Source organism: Oryzias latipes, chromosome 13, assembly GCF_002234675.1.
Source record: "Oryzias latipes chromosome 13, ASM223467v1".
Classification (NCBI taxonomy): Eukaryota; Metazoa; Chordata; class Actinopteri; order Beloniformes; family Adrianichthyidae; genus Oryzias; species Oryzias latipes.
The window spans coordinates 25756747-25772689 of record NC_019871.2 but is presented as its reverse complement, the minus strand read 5'-3'; the positions used below and the strand labels follow the sequence as shown (position 1 = coordinate 25772689).

Genomic DNA, 15943 nt, shown 5'->3' with positions numbered 1-15943 from the left:
TCCAGGTCATAAAGAAACCTATTAGAATGAAAAAAAGCTGTCTCTCTGACACATACAGGCATAATCAGGAGCCCATTAGCCTGGCACATTTCCTCCGTCATGCTGACTGATCTAATGATTCAGTTTGATTCAGACAATGTGATTTGATTTTTCTTGCACTGTTTGGATTGGGTTGTTGATGAGGTGAGACCAGAAACATGCAAGAGGGTTTGGAAGGGCACGCAGCTGATTGATGAAGTCCAAGACAGAATAAAGCTGCAGCAGTTTGTAATCTTTAGGAGTGTGCGGAAAAAAATCAATGTAGTGAAATATTGCGATATTTCAATGGGCAATACTTGTATCGCCCTACACAGCGTCAAAGCAACAAAATCTAATGAGAACCACCTTGTGGTAGATGTTCACTGATTAGTCTGGGGGTTGTTGTTGCTACAGAACTCAACGAGACACATATTTTACAACTTACCGGTAATTTTTAACTAGAAATAGATACTGAAAGTCTGTGCCAAGTTGCTACCAGTACCACTGTGTTTGGAAGTACCGGTAACATATAAAAGCGTGGATTTTGGTGCTTTGAGGCGGGCTCATATAGGAAGGAGTGAGGTTGTACAGATAAAACAAAAGTTTTGCTGAACTTCGTAGAAATTCGAAGACGATTAAAATTCAGCAACCTGATGGATCAGAGTCACGCGTACAGTGCTTTAAAAAAAGACCATCGTTGTTGCGATGAACAGTAAAGTACGTGTTTACTTCCGTGTGTGTGAAAACAGAGATGTGGTGTTGGAGTGCAGATTGTCAAAGAAATAAAGCATCTTAGGCACATTCAAGCGCTCACATTCACCCTGCGACGCTGCTGCATCACAGTTACATGTTTTGAAGCACCTCTTCAAGCACTGTTCACCATTTTAAAAGTACCGGTTCGACTACATTCAACAGTGTTAGATAGAAACAAACACTTTATTTTCTTAACCATACTTATAAAGCCTTATCAGTTAAGGCACATTTATTCTTGTTTTTTATATACTGAAAAATATGATGTTGTGTAAATCAGACAATGTTGAGTGCTAAAAAACTATTTCTTAACAATTTACCAAAAGAAAAGCACTATAAATGTGCTTTGGTAAAACCAACTTGTATAGGAGATGCAGTTATTTCAAGTTCTGATCATTAAATCAAATGTATTTTCCAATTTTATTTATGTGAACCTTGCATTAATATTCATAGAAAGTCTTTTGAAAGTCTTTATAAAGTTGTGATATGTTGTCTCTGATGCAGTCTTGGAATACATCGAAATATATATTTTTATCGTGACATCTGTATCGCGATCCGTATCGCTAGACTCTTGCCAATGCACACCCATAGTAATAATATTTATCAATTTAGAATAACACTGAAAAAATCAACCCGGATAAGTTGATCTAAAAATAAGCCCCTGAGATTATTATATGCACTAGAGAGCCTGTTTTGTTCTGTCCGTGTGAGCCACAACAAAGTCGCTGTGTATTTTACTTCCCCCCCCCCCCCCCCCTTAATTTATCCCAATATAGCAGATGGCTATAAATGGCTCAGCTTTACAGTTTGTCCAAAGCAGTATGTGTCTCTGCCTGCAAATCAAAAATAGCTTAAGAGTTTTGAAGGACGAGCCAAGGAGCAGCGGCATCACAAAAGCCAGACACGAAGTCCAATGAGAGGAGCCAGATCGTTCTCAATGTCAGAAAAGTAGGCGATTTATTAAAACATTGTGGGAGATTAGTTCAACCAGCAGTTATTGGTTTTCTAATGGAACACTCAGTTAATCCTCTCACTTCCAGAAAGACGTTTAAATGAGTTAGAGGCTCAGTTTTTAACAAACTGCCTTCAGCTTAGCGGTGACACTTTTGATTTTGAGAGGAACAAACATTTGCATTTTCTTTAACCATTCCTCACGCTAAGATAAAAGCTTGGCAGCAGAGCTGGTAGCTGGCTTGCCGTGTGACAGTGAATGCAAGATGATTCATTTAGATGTGTGCCAGTGCATGTGTGCCTCCAGTGGTTTTTCCCTATGTCCTTATATGCAAATTCTGGTGTTTATCACTGGGTGTTCTCTCTTTCGGTTACGGAATATTTCAGTTTTCTGCAGATTCTTGCTGCTATAATATCTTAAGCGTCTCTGGAACCACACGCTACAAATCGGTAGCTGTCAGTAAGCAAAGCAGCTGTACAGATCTCAGCGTGTTCACATCGACGTCTGAGTAGAACCAGAACCATGGACCTGTAGAAAACATCTTATCCTTCAAGATTTTGCACAACAATTATCCATTTGTTGTGTAAGCTGTTATAATGACTTTAAAATATTGAAATCACACACCAGATATTTGCTGTGGACTGAGGGAGTGTTGAGCACTTTTGTTACTTATCTGTGGTATTGACCTTTAGTGCTGAGTGTCAAGCAGAAGATCCATTGGGTCCAGCAACTGTGAGTTAGAACCCATAACCTCCAATCTTGAGGCAGATGCACATTTTGCCAGATTTGAACTTAAGACACTGAAATCGGAACAGTAAATTTTGCTTAAGAAAGGTCAAAATATCACAAGCTGTACTTCAGCATTTTTGACAGATGTACAGCAAACTTTTTCTTTTAATTGGTTTCCCTGATAATCAACTTCAATTCTTTTTTTTATGGTACCGATAAAAAAAACATCTGAACAAAAGGCCTTGGATGTTGAAAAAAAACTTATAAACAAACCAAAAAACTAGGGATGTGGAAGATAGAGCTTCATATCGAAAAACTGATCAAGCACCAAGAGTAACAGAAGTATCGAATGAAAACCAAAGATAGAAACAAAAAGATATGAAATTAATCAGGAAGTTAATAATTAGTTTCAGGCAAACTTTGTCAATTTCTCTTCCTGTTGTGTTTTCTGCTGTCTTTGCCTGTTTTTTGTACATGTGATGTAAGCTAAAATACGTCCAATCACAACCTTCCTTGTGGACCATGTGTGGAGATGCGTATCGAATCATGTGAGAAGAAAAGACACACAACACAATCAATCCTTCCATCCATTTTCTTAACCTGCTTTCTTAACCAGGTCACCAGTCTGATGCAAGGCCCACCATCACAGTGATGACTTTTATCCTAATGAAATTCTCTTACCAGTTCATATATACAAATACATTTCCACACATACAGCATGTCATGACCTATCAAGCTGGACTTGCTGTAGCTGCTAACAGTTTTAAAGAGTCTCCTCTGAGAGCATGCAGACATTTCCTGCAATGTGTAGATCACAGATCATTCAGTTCCTGCTTTCATGCATACCTGATTTCCAACAAAATCACATATGCAGCTTGTTTTGGTGTTGATTTTTTTTTAAATTTATTCGCAAACCTACATTCAACACAAAGATGCTAATCTCCTGACATTTTGCATAAAGTCAGTGTTATTTAAAGTTATTAAAATAACACTATTTTAATAACTTTAAATTATTAGTTATTTTATTAGTTATTTTATAGGTATTTTTCAGTCATTTGATGGTCAGATTTTTGCTTTGAGTTCAACTTTTTCTGTAAACAAAAACAGCGAAATATATATTTTTTTTTATCTGACGGGGGGGAAAAACTATTTGGGACTATCTCTGATTCCCACAATTTTTACAGTGAAGCCCTCCAAGCCGAGATGCTGGATGGATGGCAAACTCCTGGAAGGAAGTGATGTCAAGCTGGGCTGTGAATCCAGTGACGGTTCAGACCCCATTAGCTACAAGTGGGAGCGAGTGCTGGACAAAGGCAAAAGTCTGGGCAAGTTGCCAAACCTGGCACTGATAGGTAAGAAAAATCACCGACTGTTAAGAAAACACTGATTCACCATTGAAACCCACAGCAGTGAAAGGCTATGAAGACTCATTTTTAAACTTAAGTGCAGATTTAGAAAAAGAATTTTGCCGAGCAAGCCACTTTTCTTCAACTCCTCCCATCTTCGAGTCCATACATTTTTTTGATCACTGACGCTTGAACTGCGTTTTCTACCGACTTGGCTGCTTCGCTGATGAGTAAAAGTTACAGCATTGTGCTCAAGAGGCAGATAGAGGACGTTTTTGCACCATGTAATCCATTGAATTTGGAGGCTTTTAGTATATTTAGGCTGCTTTAAATGTTTTCAAATTTAATAAATTAGCCCTTAAACAAAAATATTTTTTTAAGTTAGAAAGCTTACAGGATATTAGCTTTAATAATCTACTGTATATGCTTTAATCATTCAGATGAACTCAAAATTTCAACTCGGATTGTATGAATTCGACCCATTTACCAATTGGACTTAAATCTAACTTTGAAATGAAGTATTTTGATAGTCGTAGAAGAAAGCAGGGGAAAGAGAAGTTCCCATTGTAGCCCTGAGGCACACTTCACTCACAGGGATCACAATCAAGCTTCTTTGACTCTAAATAGAAACAGAGACAGTTTGGAGCAGAAAGGCTGAAAGCAGGGTTGTTCCATCCCTTTGTTTCTCCTCTGAGGCGGCACAAACCGTTCATGGGTGTTAACCTCCTCGACTCAGTTCTTCGCAGAAATGCACCCCTTTCAGTTCACATTAACACCAAAAAAACACCTCAATAGTTATATGATAACACTCACTATCTTTCTGCTTTTGGTGAAAATGCTGTTTGTTATCCCTCAGATCTCAAAAATCCAGAGATAGTTACCCTGAGGAATCTCACCATGGACAGCACTGGCGTCTACAGGTGCACAGCCAGCAATGACGTTGGGGAGGAAAACTGCACCATCGAGGTCACAATGCAGCGTGAGTTTCTGCATGAAAAGTGGGGATTTGACCTCACACCACACTACCACGGTGATTGATGGGAATGTTTTGAGCTGAAGCTGGAAATACATTTATTCCCCTCATTGCCTTACCATCTACCTCCTTTTATCCCTCGCTCTTTCATTCTGGGAAGCAGTAAAACTGAAGTATTGGTCATTGGCAAACACCCCTGATCCAAAAGCAGCGTTTCACTTTAACACTAGTACATTTACGAACAGCCTCAGAACAAGGTCAATGCGATGAAATGACAGATCTAGCTGATCAGCAGAAACAGTTCTTCAGCCCAAATTTGAAGCTGAATATTGATGTCTTGGCATTATTAGTAAGGATGGTAGTTCATCTCTGCAATGTACAGTAAAGCTATTAATGAATGACTATAGCTTGTTTTTGTGATTACCAGAAGCGTTTAGCAGAAGCAGTGTCACAAAATTGTACCAAAAAAGTAGCTTTACTGTAAAAGAAATTCACTTCAACAAAAAAAAACGTGTCTGTTTGTTTTTAAGTATAAAGCCCTTTGAGCTGTGTTGTATGAAAAGCGCTTTTTCATAAATAAAGCCTGAATAAAATTAACTGGTTAATAAAAATGTACTGAGTTACAGTTTGAATATATTTAATTTGATGTCTAAAACTGGGTAAATTGAACAACTTGATTTGTGAATTCTAACATTATCAGATGTTGAAATAAGAACTAGAAATATAAAAGAAAACTGAAATATTCTCTTGTCTTTTTTTTACTTAAATGTAGAATAAAATGGGGATGCACTGTATTGGATTTAGAAATTCAAATTGCTCATAATCTTAATTAAGTTGAAGACAGATAATCAAAATGTTTAAACTTTTCCTTTCCTTTATTTAATACATCAAATCAAGTCCTTCCTTGTTTCCAGTTTAAATAAAGTTTTAGGATTAACTGTTGCTCCACATGACTGCTGCTTTTGTTGGTGGCACAGATGAAGTTAAGTTATGTTGATGAAATGTTTTTGCTTTTTGTGCACCGCCTGGCTAAAATAAGTGGCAAAAATATTTTCAACCCCTTGACACCAATTGATGCAAATATGAATCAAATCACTTTGGCTCCAAAATTACCTTAATTTAGCATCTACTGGAAAGCAAAAACCTGTAATTTTTTTCATAGCTTAAAATAAAGTCAGGCATCAAGGGTTTTAGTAAAAAGTGGGTAGGTGAATATGGTTTTTCTGGGTAAGCAAACTGTTTTATCCTTATCTGTAGTACATAAAAGTAGAAATTACAGTTTGAGCTAGTAAAGTTACTCCTAGGGTTACAACTTCTACAAAAAGTTGTATGTAACTAAGTAAGTCTAATTTTTTATTACCCGCCTCTGACAGTGCATAGTAATGAGGGATAAAAAGACGTTCTCCTCTATTAAAACTGCAGTTTAATCTGTCTGTCAAAGTCACAAAGAATTATGGCACTCTCAACTCACCAGAGCCAAAGCCCAGTAAAGAAAAAAACGCCTATTATTTCTCCCTATACACTTCTTGAATATATTTTTCATTTGTTCCTTTTTATTGCAGATGTGAAGGATGTAGGGATGGTAGCAGGTGCAGTGGTGGGGATATCCCTCGCTGTCCTTATTGTCATAATAATCATCTGGCTCGTTTTCCGGAAGAAAGAAAAGAAGAAGTACGAGGAGGAGGAGACCCCCAATGAGATCAGGTTTGTGCAGATCCTTGGATCTCGTCTATTTCTTACGAGCATTTCAGAAAAGCAATGGTTCATTGTAAAACTTATTGTAAAAATGAGTAGAAAATGAAATCAAACAAATTCAGGCCAGAGGTTTGTAAATAGTGTGACAGAGATAAGGCCAATCATTCAGCTTCAAAACAGCTGGTCATTTAAAATAAAACATTCTAAAAGCACAATCCAAGCTAAACATCAGTTAACCTACGTCAGAGCGGAGTGAGAGAACGAAACACATTCTAATATCTGTTAAAATGTGAGTTATGGTTGTTACCTAACAGTTTTTCCAACAGAAATTCTTGAGCGAGTGCATGCGGCAAATGATCAAGCAGCTTGTCTTTCTGTGGCCGCTGCTCCGCTGCTGAGCGAGGAAAACTTTTACTGCAAATCTAAAAAACCTGTACATGGCCGTCTGTTGAAACTTCACTAAATTGCCATCTTTGTTTAATAATGATTAGCAAAAGGTATCGTTTAAGCTGTGAAAAAGAAAGAAATCTGTGTGTGAAAGTAAAGGTAGTTTTCCTGCCGTCTGAGTTGTAATCAATCATGGAAAATATACAAGTGACAAGTTGGACCTAAATGTATCCTTGACAGAAATACGTAAATGGTCAAGTAATCAGGTAAGAATGTAAATGTTTGACAGTAGAGTAACTGTACTTGTCTTGAAAATATCACCTGGATAAATACTTTACCGTTTTTCTGTGTTCAACAGTTATAAATTCAATCAAGTTTTGGCCACTTCCAAAACTATTGCTGCTTTTAGTAAAATGAAACCATTAAAAAAGACATTTTGGTTTACTTAAATATAAAAAATTCTCTTTAATCTCACAGAAAAGACATAAATTAAACATGCAATGGATGAATGGATTTTACACTAAGTAACTCTGAAATGCAAATATTCGGAATGAAGTTCAGTTTGAGTAAATTTTTTGTTTAAGTCCAAGTTTCTTATTCATATAAAACAGAGAAAATCCCATAAATATTTGGGTGTTTGATGTGTTTCTGAGAAGAATAGAGTTGTTCTTTGATCCAAGTTCTCTTCACATAACCTTTTATGTATTTTGTTCATCCTATATGATGTTGTTACACATATTGCAGTATAGAACTGTTTTTCTGTGTATTTCTTCATCATTTTTGCCTTTATTTTCACTTTTCAACCAGTCACAGTTTTTTAGATGTTACAATGAAAAATGTATTGTGTTTGGGAGATGGCTGGAACTAAATAATGCAGATGTGATGAAGTGTTTTCTGCACTTATACAATGTTAAAAGAGTCTGAATATTCCCACTAATGTCCTCTACCAGACCTCCCAGGAACTCAGTACATTTACAAAAATGAATCAAACAAAGTTAGGGTAGCATTAAAAATGCAAATGTATAAAAAGCTGTGAATCGTCTAAGTACAAACAATGAACCAAAAAAGTTCTATCTTTTGCCTGACTTGTATTTTTTTACCATAATATAAATCTATAATATACTTCTATTAATTTAATTACTGCTATTAGTAAGTCATTAAACATATATAGTGTGTCCATATGTATATTAATGTGTTTAATACGAGAGTTTATTGTGTGCAAATAGATAGTATTCAAGCCAAAAAAGAAAAGATGTAGAAAAAATGAGAATTCCAAGTTTTTTTAACAAATGAAATAAGAACTGTTGCATAAGGTCTGTAGCACTTCTCGATTAGCCTACAAATTACTTATTTGTCACGCTCACCAAATGCTAAACGCAACAGTGTGGGGTTAAGTACTTTGCCAACAACTCTATTCACAACTCTATTCACATTCATAATATTGTTAAAATGTTTGAGGACAGTGAAGGAATCTCTGTGTAAAAGGGATGCAAAATTTCCCTCTGTCAGTTGTTAAAACTTGCAGAAAAACTGTCATAATTTCTATTATTAGGATCAGATTCAGAAATTCCTTTTAAGTTAATGTATAATATAACTAATGGTGGTGTTTAAAATAATAAATGAAAGTCAGGATTAAAAATAAAAATAAATATAAAATATGAAAAATATAACATCTGAAATGCCTCAAGTATGTACATCCAGTGTCACTGATAGAATTGAATAAATGGATATTGGACTTTCCTGAACCAAGTATTGCACATTAAGCACCAGTTGGTTGGTTATGTCATACACCAATACCTACCTGATAGTTAAGTTAGTTGTTTTTGGGATTACAAATTAGCTGATGGTTATTGATATAGAAGATTAAACAGCTGTTGTTCAAGATTATTACCTAATTACCTTATAATACAGACTTCAAACAAATTTCAAATTTTGGTTCAAATTGAGAACAGATAATCTAAATTGCAGTATAAAGTGAGTACCTACACAAAATACGTATTGATCACAAGTCTAACTTCTTCATTTACATAATAAACAAACTTTTTTTTCTGAATGAAACAAACTGAAGAGCTCAGTGAGAAAGGTTTAGCTCTATGGTTATTAATTGTTTGTTTTTGTTCACCCTTTTTGAAAAATAATTGAGTTTCATTCAAAACAAATCGACTAAAATTGTCACTTACCCACAAAGTGTTCACATTTTTGTAGAGGTGATGGTAAATAGTGTGTACATAACCCTTGTGCTATCCTTTGACCCCACCCTTACATTGACGTGTTCTCCCTACAATGACAAAGGTGGATAAAGGTGGAAAGATTTCATGTAATCCATGGACACCAGTGAAGATCCCAAATCATTGAAGAAAAAAGGTTCAGCGCACTGTCTAGTGGGTCTAGATGACCCAACTCCCAATGTTAAAGTGCCTAGGAGAGCACAAGGGTTAAATAGCACTTGACTACCTTCTTAGAAGGTGCTTTACAGTCAAAGCGCTTTACAGTCATATAGTCCTATTCATCCATGCTCACATTCATCCACACACTAATGCCATCTCTACTGCATAACAATGGTGCCAACCTATACCCACCAGGAGCAAGGTTGGGTTCAGTGTCTTGCTCAAAGACACTTCGACAAATAGGCTGGCAGGGCAGGAATTGAACCTTGCGGGCTTCCAAATTGTGGTCAACCGCTCTATCTCCGTACCACAGCCACAAACTTCAATAGCAAATGTGTTTTTTCATTGAGTGTCTATTCTTCTGTCATCTTCAAAGAAGTTTTGCTGTCTTTAAAAAAGAAAAAGGTGAAAATAGATTCCAACAGAAAAGTTTTCTCAGAAAGAGTTTTCCTCTCAATAATTCTGTCTAGGGAAATTTCATTTTCAGCAGATTTCTTTCTTCTATGCAAATTTTGGAGGGGGGGGGCACCTCATGAATAACATGAGGCCCCAGCATTGCAATAGTCCCTTGTGTCTCAGAGTTGTGGGATGTGGCGTTCTGAGTTGCAGTTCATCATGGTAGAGTTCAGATGGTCTTTATCTCTGACTTCAGAAGAAATGAATGTTGTGTTTGTCTGATCTGTTTGAACCTACAGGGAGGACGCCGAAGCCCCCAAGGCCAAGCTTGTAAAGCCGAACTCCCTGTCTTCATCTCGATCTGGTAGCTCACGTTCCGGTGCTTCCTCCACCCAGTCTATGGTGCACAACAGTGCCCAGCGTGGTCACCGTCCTCGTCCACCCGCTGTTGCAGCTCTCAAGGAAAACGGGCAACCTCCAGGTTTCCCTCAGTCCCCTCCAGCCTACACTACAGTGGTGCCCCCCAAGACCCCTGAACCCCCTGCCACTCCCAAATACAACTCCAGGAACATGTCAGGGCCCACACCTCCAACCCTTATGGTCCCTGCCCAGACCAAGGCATTTCAGACTGTGTAGGACTGAAAGCCAATTCTTTCCTACAGCCATGGAAGATTCCCATCCCTACCCAAGGCCCAAAGCCCATCCAAAGACTGAGACTCTTCCATAACAAAGAAATGCAACTAGTTAAAGTGATGTAATTTAACAAATCAAATACTTCAAGTCCAAAAGTACTTTTAATGAATGCATACTTAAAAAAGGGGGAAAAAAACATGCTTGTCCCTTACTGATTTACATAACACAACTCCACAAAAGAATAGCAGAGACGCGAGATGTAGCAGTGTCTGTGTCTCGTGGCAGAAAGCAGAACTTGTGTTCTGAGTTCTTTGGTTTGGCCATGCGAGGCGCAGAGAAAGCACCGTGTGCATTGAGGTGGAAGATGCCCCCTAGTAGAGCTTTTATTTATTCATCAATTCAAAGCGGTAGGCATGCAGTAGAGAGGAGTGAGACAAGAAGAGCAGTTGGGAAAAGGTAATAAAGTAAAACCTGTAGTCAGTAGTCACACCTCTGTTCACCATCGGTTCTCTAGATGTATGCAAGCATGGTAGACATGAAGGAGATGAAATTGACTGTGACTGCAACATCCTTTTTTGTTTTTCTCTTAATGAGACAACAGGCAGCATGGGGTGGTTTTCTGATCGTCCCTCTGCACCTCTGTTCGGCTGCTTGCAGCACTTGCTCCGAAACCACAAACCGCTTTCCCTCCCCGTGGGCTGGGTTGATTGTGCCCATCCATGTGGACAGACATAGTGTGTGGCATGTGCATCATCTGCCTCAGCGCTCTGGGTCACTTGTGCTTTCATACGGAACCCAGGAGAAACCCCAGGTTCTGTGAATGACTCACCCAGAGCTCAGCTGCTCTACCAAACAGCAGGGGAAACTTCAGGTACGAGGATGTAGCACTGACAGGGCTGTCAAATGACTGAAACTGTTACCCTCCCACATTCTGTCTACACCTACTGTCACCCTTGTCTGCTATTAGTTATCCTCCCTGAATATAATACTAGTATTTATTAGGCCTATAGCGATATATGGATTAGCATCTAATGGACCAGCTTGACTTTCTTTTCTTTTGCAATCCTAAATCTCTTCACCCTGTGCAGGGCATAAAGGGTGACAAGCAGCCATGTATTCAATCGTCCATATTAAGAAGTGCCACCAATCCCAAAGTTGGGTTATTGTTACTTTTTTAATGCTTTTGTTTACCCACTACACTTCTGAACTGAAGCCAAAATCTGTCACCAGGAATGTGAGTTGTAAAAAAGTGGTGAAACCTTTTCTCTTTAGCCTCCTTTAAGGTAAAAAAATTAAGCTAAGGTGCAAAGAAATAACCTCTGCTTTACAACATTATGTCTAAATGGAATGGGCGTAGGATGGCGGCTGATAACATTTTCTTCTTAAGGGTGTTTTGCAATGTCATTGTTGAAACTCTCCTTGTATCCACAGCAGTGGTGTTGCACACAATTGCCGTTCCATGGAGTCACTTATCCGGTCAATAGTTGAGCTGTATCGTCAGCCCGTTCCCTTTTATCACACCTTTAAGCAGATCCAAGCAGTTTGATTGAAAGTAGCAGAGAAAAAGGCAAGTAGCCTTTCTAGTGTGCCTTTGCGATTCCTCTTCCCTGTGATGGTTTCTTTCTTTGTCCTTATCTACAGCACACCAGTGGTTGTGTCAGATGCAGTCATGAGGGCCAGCATCAAGGATTACCAATGCAACATCACTACCTTGCCCTGGTAGAACAGATTTAGCTAAAGAAGGACAAGAAAGAGTGAATACTAAGTAAGAAATCCCATGGGACAATGTACTGTACATTCTGTAACCAATCCTGTTTTATATTGTACATACAGGTAGATATGCACATGATGTCATTTATTTCAACAGTAAGGGTATCTGGGGGGGATTTCCTCCTTCCAAAGGAGTCATATGAGAAACCCAAGGTGAATTTAAACCCTGTGTGTTTTTTTTAAACACTTGTTCTGTTTGACATGACAATCCTCATGTCAAATGTGAAATTTATGATTTTATCTTGACTTGTGGTAAAAATGTAGCAAGAAGAAAAAAAATCAAAATTTCTGATCCTAGTCAAGATAAAATTAATATTTCTGTGTTCGGATTCCTCTTGCTTGAATCTGGTTGACTAACCTGTATTCCCTCACAGACCTCTTTCATTTAATAACCCATGGAGTTTTCAGGCAACACTGCTGTGCGTCAGGTTTTTTTCACGAAGAACATTTTGGTCAGCATTGAACAGCCTTCTAATCTGAAATCAGGTTAACGGGGTTCTCTGCAACAAAACATTTTTTTTTACTCAATACAGACGGGTAAGAATTGAAAGAAAAGCTGGATGCGCCTAGTGTGGGGGGCACGGTTCTTCTGATTTGTCAACTTGATTAATCAAGAATGTTTTTATATAATTTCATTTTATCTTTCAATGAAATATACTATAAATAGCCTCTGAAGAGGTGAGTAAAGTATTCTGACCCTACTCAAACACTCTTCCTGTTGTTGTTTCCTCCTGCTCCTATAGCATCTGTATGTATCTTTTAGCCCAATCATTTACTGTTGCAGCCCAACAGCAAAGTAAGTTATGAGCATGTTCAGCACTTTATTTAGCTCTTCCCTTTGGGGATCAAGCAGGCGTTTGCTCACAGAAGCCCTAATAAAGCTGCAGTGCCTGTCTGAAAAACACATGTGGTTTGACTTCACACATGGGATTTCACGTGACTTAAAAGTATGAGAAAGTTATATTTACAACAACAAAAAAAAGCCTTTTATTATTAACTCAAGACAGCAGTTCATATTTGACAAGGAAGGCTACTTTGTGTGTCGGGGTCAGGGGGTGCTTGTGTGTGCGTGCTTGCATGCATACATGCTTGTGATTGTGCATGTGTGGGTGTTTGCATGTAAATTCAGTATAAGCCCTCAGGCCACACCCACACATTCTGAAGTTAGCCATTCATTGAGCAAGAAAGATCCAGTCAAGCAAAGTAACCTCAATCTAAATTTATATGACTGCACACTGGCAGTGTTCATTTTACCCTTTGCTAACTTTTATATGCCTGATGGACTTAGCTTCACAGGGAGCAGTCATCTTCTTGCTTGTGGGGGCGGTGTCCTGAGACAGAGAACGTTCATAATTCATAACTATTGTCATATCTGGAGGCCACTTGTACGCTTCTTCCCTGCTATTGCTGTCTATGGTTCTCTGTGTACAAGTGGCTTTTTTAGGCACACAAAAGAATTAGGTATAAAGTTGCGTTTATTACAGAATAACAATTTTGTTGTGCGCATAACTGAAAGTCCTACTCCAATCATCTTTTAATCTATTGTAAAAGTGTTCCCGGTGATCTTTTAATCATGATTATGCCGTTTTTTTGCCCAGACTGAAGGACAGTTCCTACAAAGCAGCAGCAGTTCGTTTGAAATTTGCCTCCAAGTTGTGGGCGGGACTGTTCGATTAGAGTAACTATGCCACATTCCCGTCAGCCATCTGTGTACTATGTCTCCTGCTAGCTTACAGCCCCTCAAGACCCCAACCTAACATTACCAGTGTAACAAAAATGGAGAGCATTATTGGGGCTGTCCGGCTGTACAGTTTGGAGCCAGATGTCGATTCACAAAAAAAACAAAGATATACATGGAATATAATCAAACAAGTGGAGGCATTAGAATGGAGCAGAGGAGGGAGCTTGTGGCCTGCTGTTGTAGGTTCTACGTCCCGCTACGAGCCTTTTCCAATGACGTTATTTTAACCTGCTCCTGATTCCCAGCGATTTGAATGAAGAAACACTCAGAAATTCAATTTTGAGCTTAAATTTCTTTATAGATGTCCTCCATCATGAGAAAATTGTTACAAGAACGTGTTAAAGATAGGTTTCATTAATGGAGTGGATCTTTACGCAACTGCAGCGACACATGCAGAAATCCCAAGATTTTGGAAGAAATCTTTTATTCCTTTTAATTCAATTTGATGATCTAATCCAAACATGGAATGATTGGAATTCACTGATAGCGAACACAAAGGTGCAAACACAGACAAATGTCTATGGATTTTAACAATCTGGACATCTATCGTCAAATGATTTCTTTCTTCATAAAAATCTGCATAAACTGGATGGATACTAAGCCAGGGCTGACGGCTCAAGCCATTGAAATTCCCTCCACCACAGATGCAGAAATAGTCGTGATTGAGGTTGGCATTTAAGTCTTCCAGCTGTAAAATTCCACCAAGCTTTTCAATTTGTTTTCCTGCATCTGGGAGTCTCGGGTGGCAAATTCCTTAGTTTATGAGTTTTCACCTTTCACCCTGCTTTGTGGATGTGACCAACTTGTTTTTTTTTCTCCTTTATTCTTTCAAGAAATTAATTTTCAGGCACTTTGGTGTGTTCTGTGAATAGAGGCGGAAAGAAGGTCTCACTACACCTCTTAGTGTCACAAGCACATCCAACATTCTTTAAAACACTCATCCATCGGTAAAATATACTGTCTTGTTATCAGCACTCAAAGGTTCCGTAAAATCAGTGGTGAGCCTTCGGTACATGATGTAGCCAATATAATAGAGGTTTTATTTCTGATTAAAGATCTAAGCAGGGCAAATGTTATTCAGCCTTGTGAGGATAAGAGAATGTGTTGGAATATTACTTTAGATGGAAATATGGTTCATTTAACCTCAAGAAGGTGGAGCAGGCAGAGGACGAGAGCAAAGTACCTGCATGTCACAGAAGATTGAGCTGATGAACGGGAATGCTTTGCTTTGATGTATCATAACTGTAATCGGCTAAAGATAAAAAATAACACATAAAGAAAATAAAATGTAGAATTGTAAATATAACCATCAAAAGCTTTTATTTTTATTGTTTTGTTATTTTCATCTATGTACTTTGTTCTGTTAAGTGTGCTATGCCCATTTCCGGCCTGCGTGGATTATGTGCGGCTGGCTGTTCCTCTTGACTGCGTTGTTTCGATGTTGGGGAGGAGACTGGCTCAGCATGGCTTTATTAAAAGGGAAATGTAATACACTTTTGTTTACTATACTCTCGTTTTTTTCTGACCAGGCTTCTCTTTGATTTTGTAACAGTTAATTAAAAAAAAAAGGAAAAAAAACTACAACTATGTTTTTGTTTTGTTCGTTTGATGAATACAATCCATGTAAATATCACAAGCAAAAAAAAAATGTATATTTTTACGACCTCTGAGTTATTACTCTTTCATTTGCAAATAAAATATTCTATAACAACTGAATTTGTCTACACTTGGGTTGATTTAGATTTGGATGAATTTTGAGAGTCAAATAAGTATACTTGTTTGGATGGACCGTTTGTATTGCCTTTGCTTTGATGTTCAAAATATATCCATCGTGAAATCTATTTTTCAAATTAAGAGCGCTGCGTTATTTTCAGAGAGTCTTTATTCTATGTGACTTAGCTCCCCCAGCTGGAATTTGAATCTACCAAAAAGCTTGTTCTGAAACAAATATCATAAACATACACAAATGTATCAGGAAATCTCTCTCATCTGTCTGCTCAGCTGTTTGACAGGACAAGTTAAAAATGAAAAAAAAAAAAAAATTATTTTAATTAAAAATAAAGATAGGTGACCGGAACTTCTTTTTGGGGCGTGCAGTTATCACTGTGCCTTATCACTTTTTAATGCACACCCAGCAGCCAATCAGAATCGCGTATTCATCCGGAC

At 38.0% G+C, this 15943-nt stretch overlaps 1 protein-coding gene across 1 annotated transcript in view; it reads left to right on the top strand.

Annotated features, from left to right (window-relative positions):
* clmp (CXADR like membrane protein) overlaps positions 1 to 15493 on the top strand; it is an 81651-nt gene extending 66158 nt beyond the window's left edge. The window contains exons 4-7 of the mRNA XM_011482902.3: positions 3634 to 3801; positions 4652 to 4774; positions 6331 to 6472; positions 9933 to 15493. Coding sequence (XP_011481204.1) covers positions 3634 to 3801; positions 4652 to 4774; positions 6331 to 6472; positions 9933 to 10269 — 770 coding nt within the window. The 3' untranslated portion in view covers positions 10270 to 15493. The remainder of the gene's footprint in view (positions 1 to 3633; positions 3802 to 4651; positions 4775 to 6330; positions 6473 to 9932) is intronic.
* The last annotated feature ends 450 nt before the right edge of the window (positions 15494 to 15943 follow it).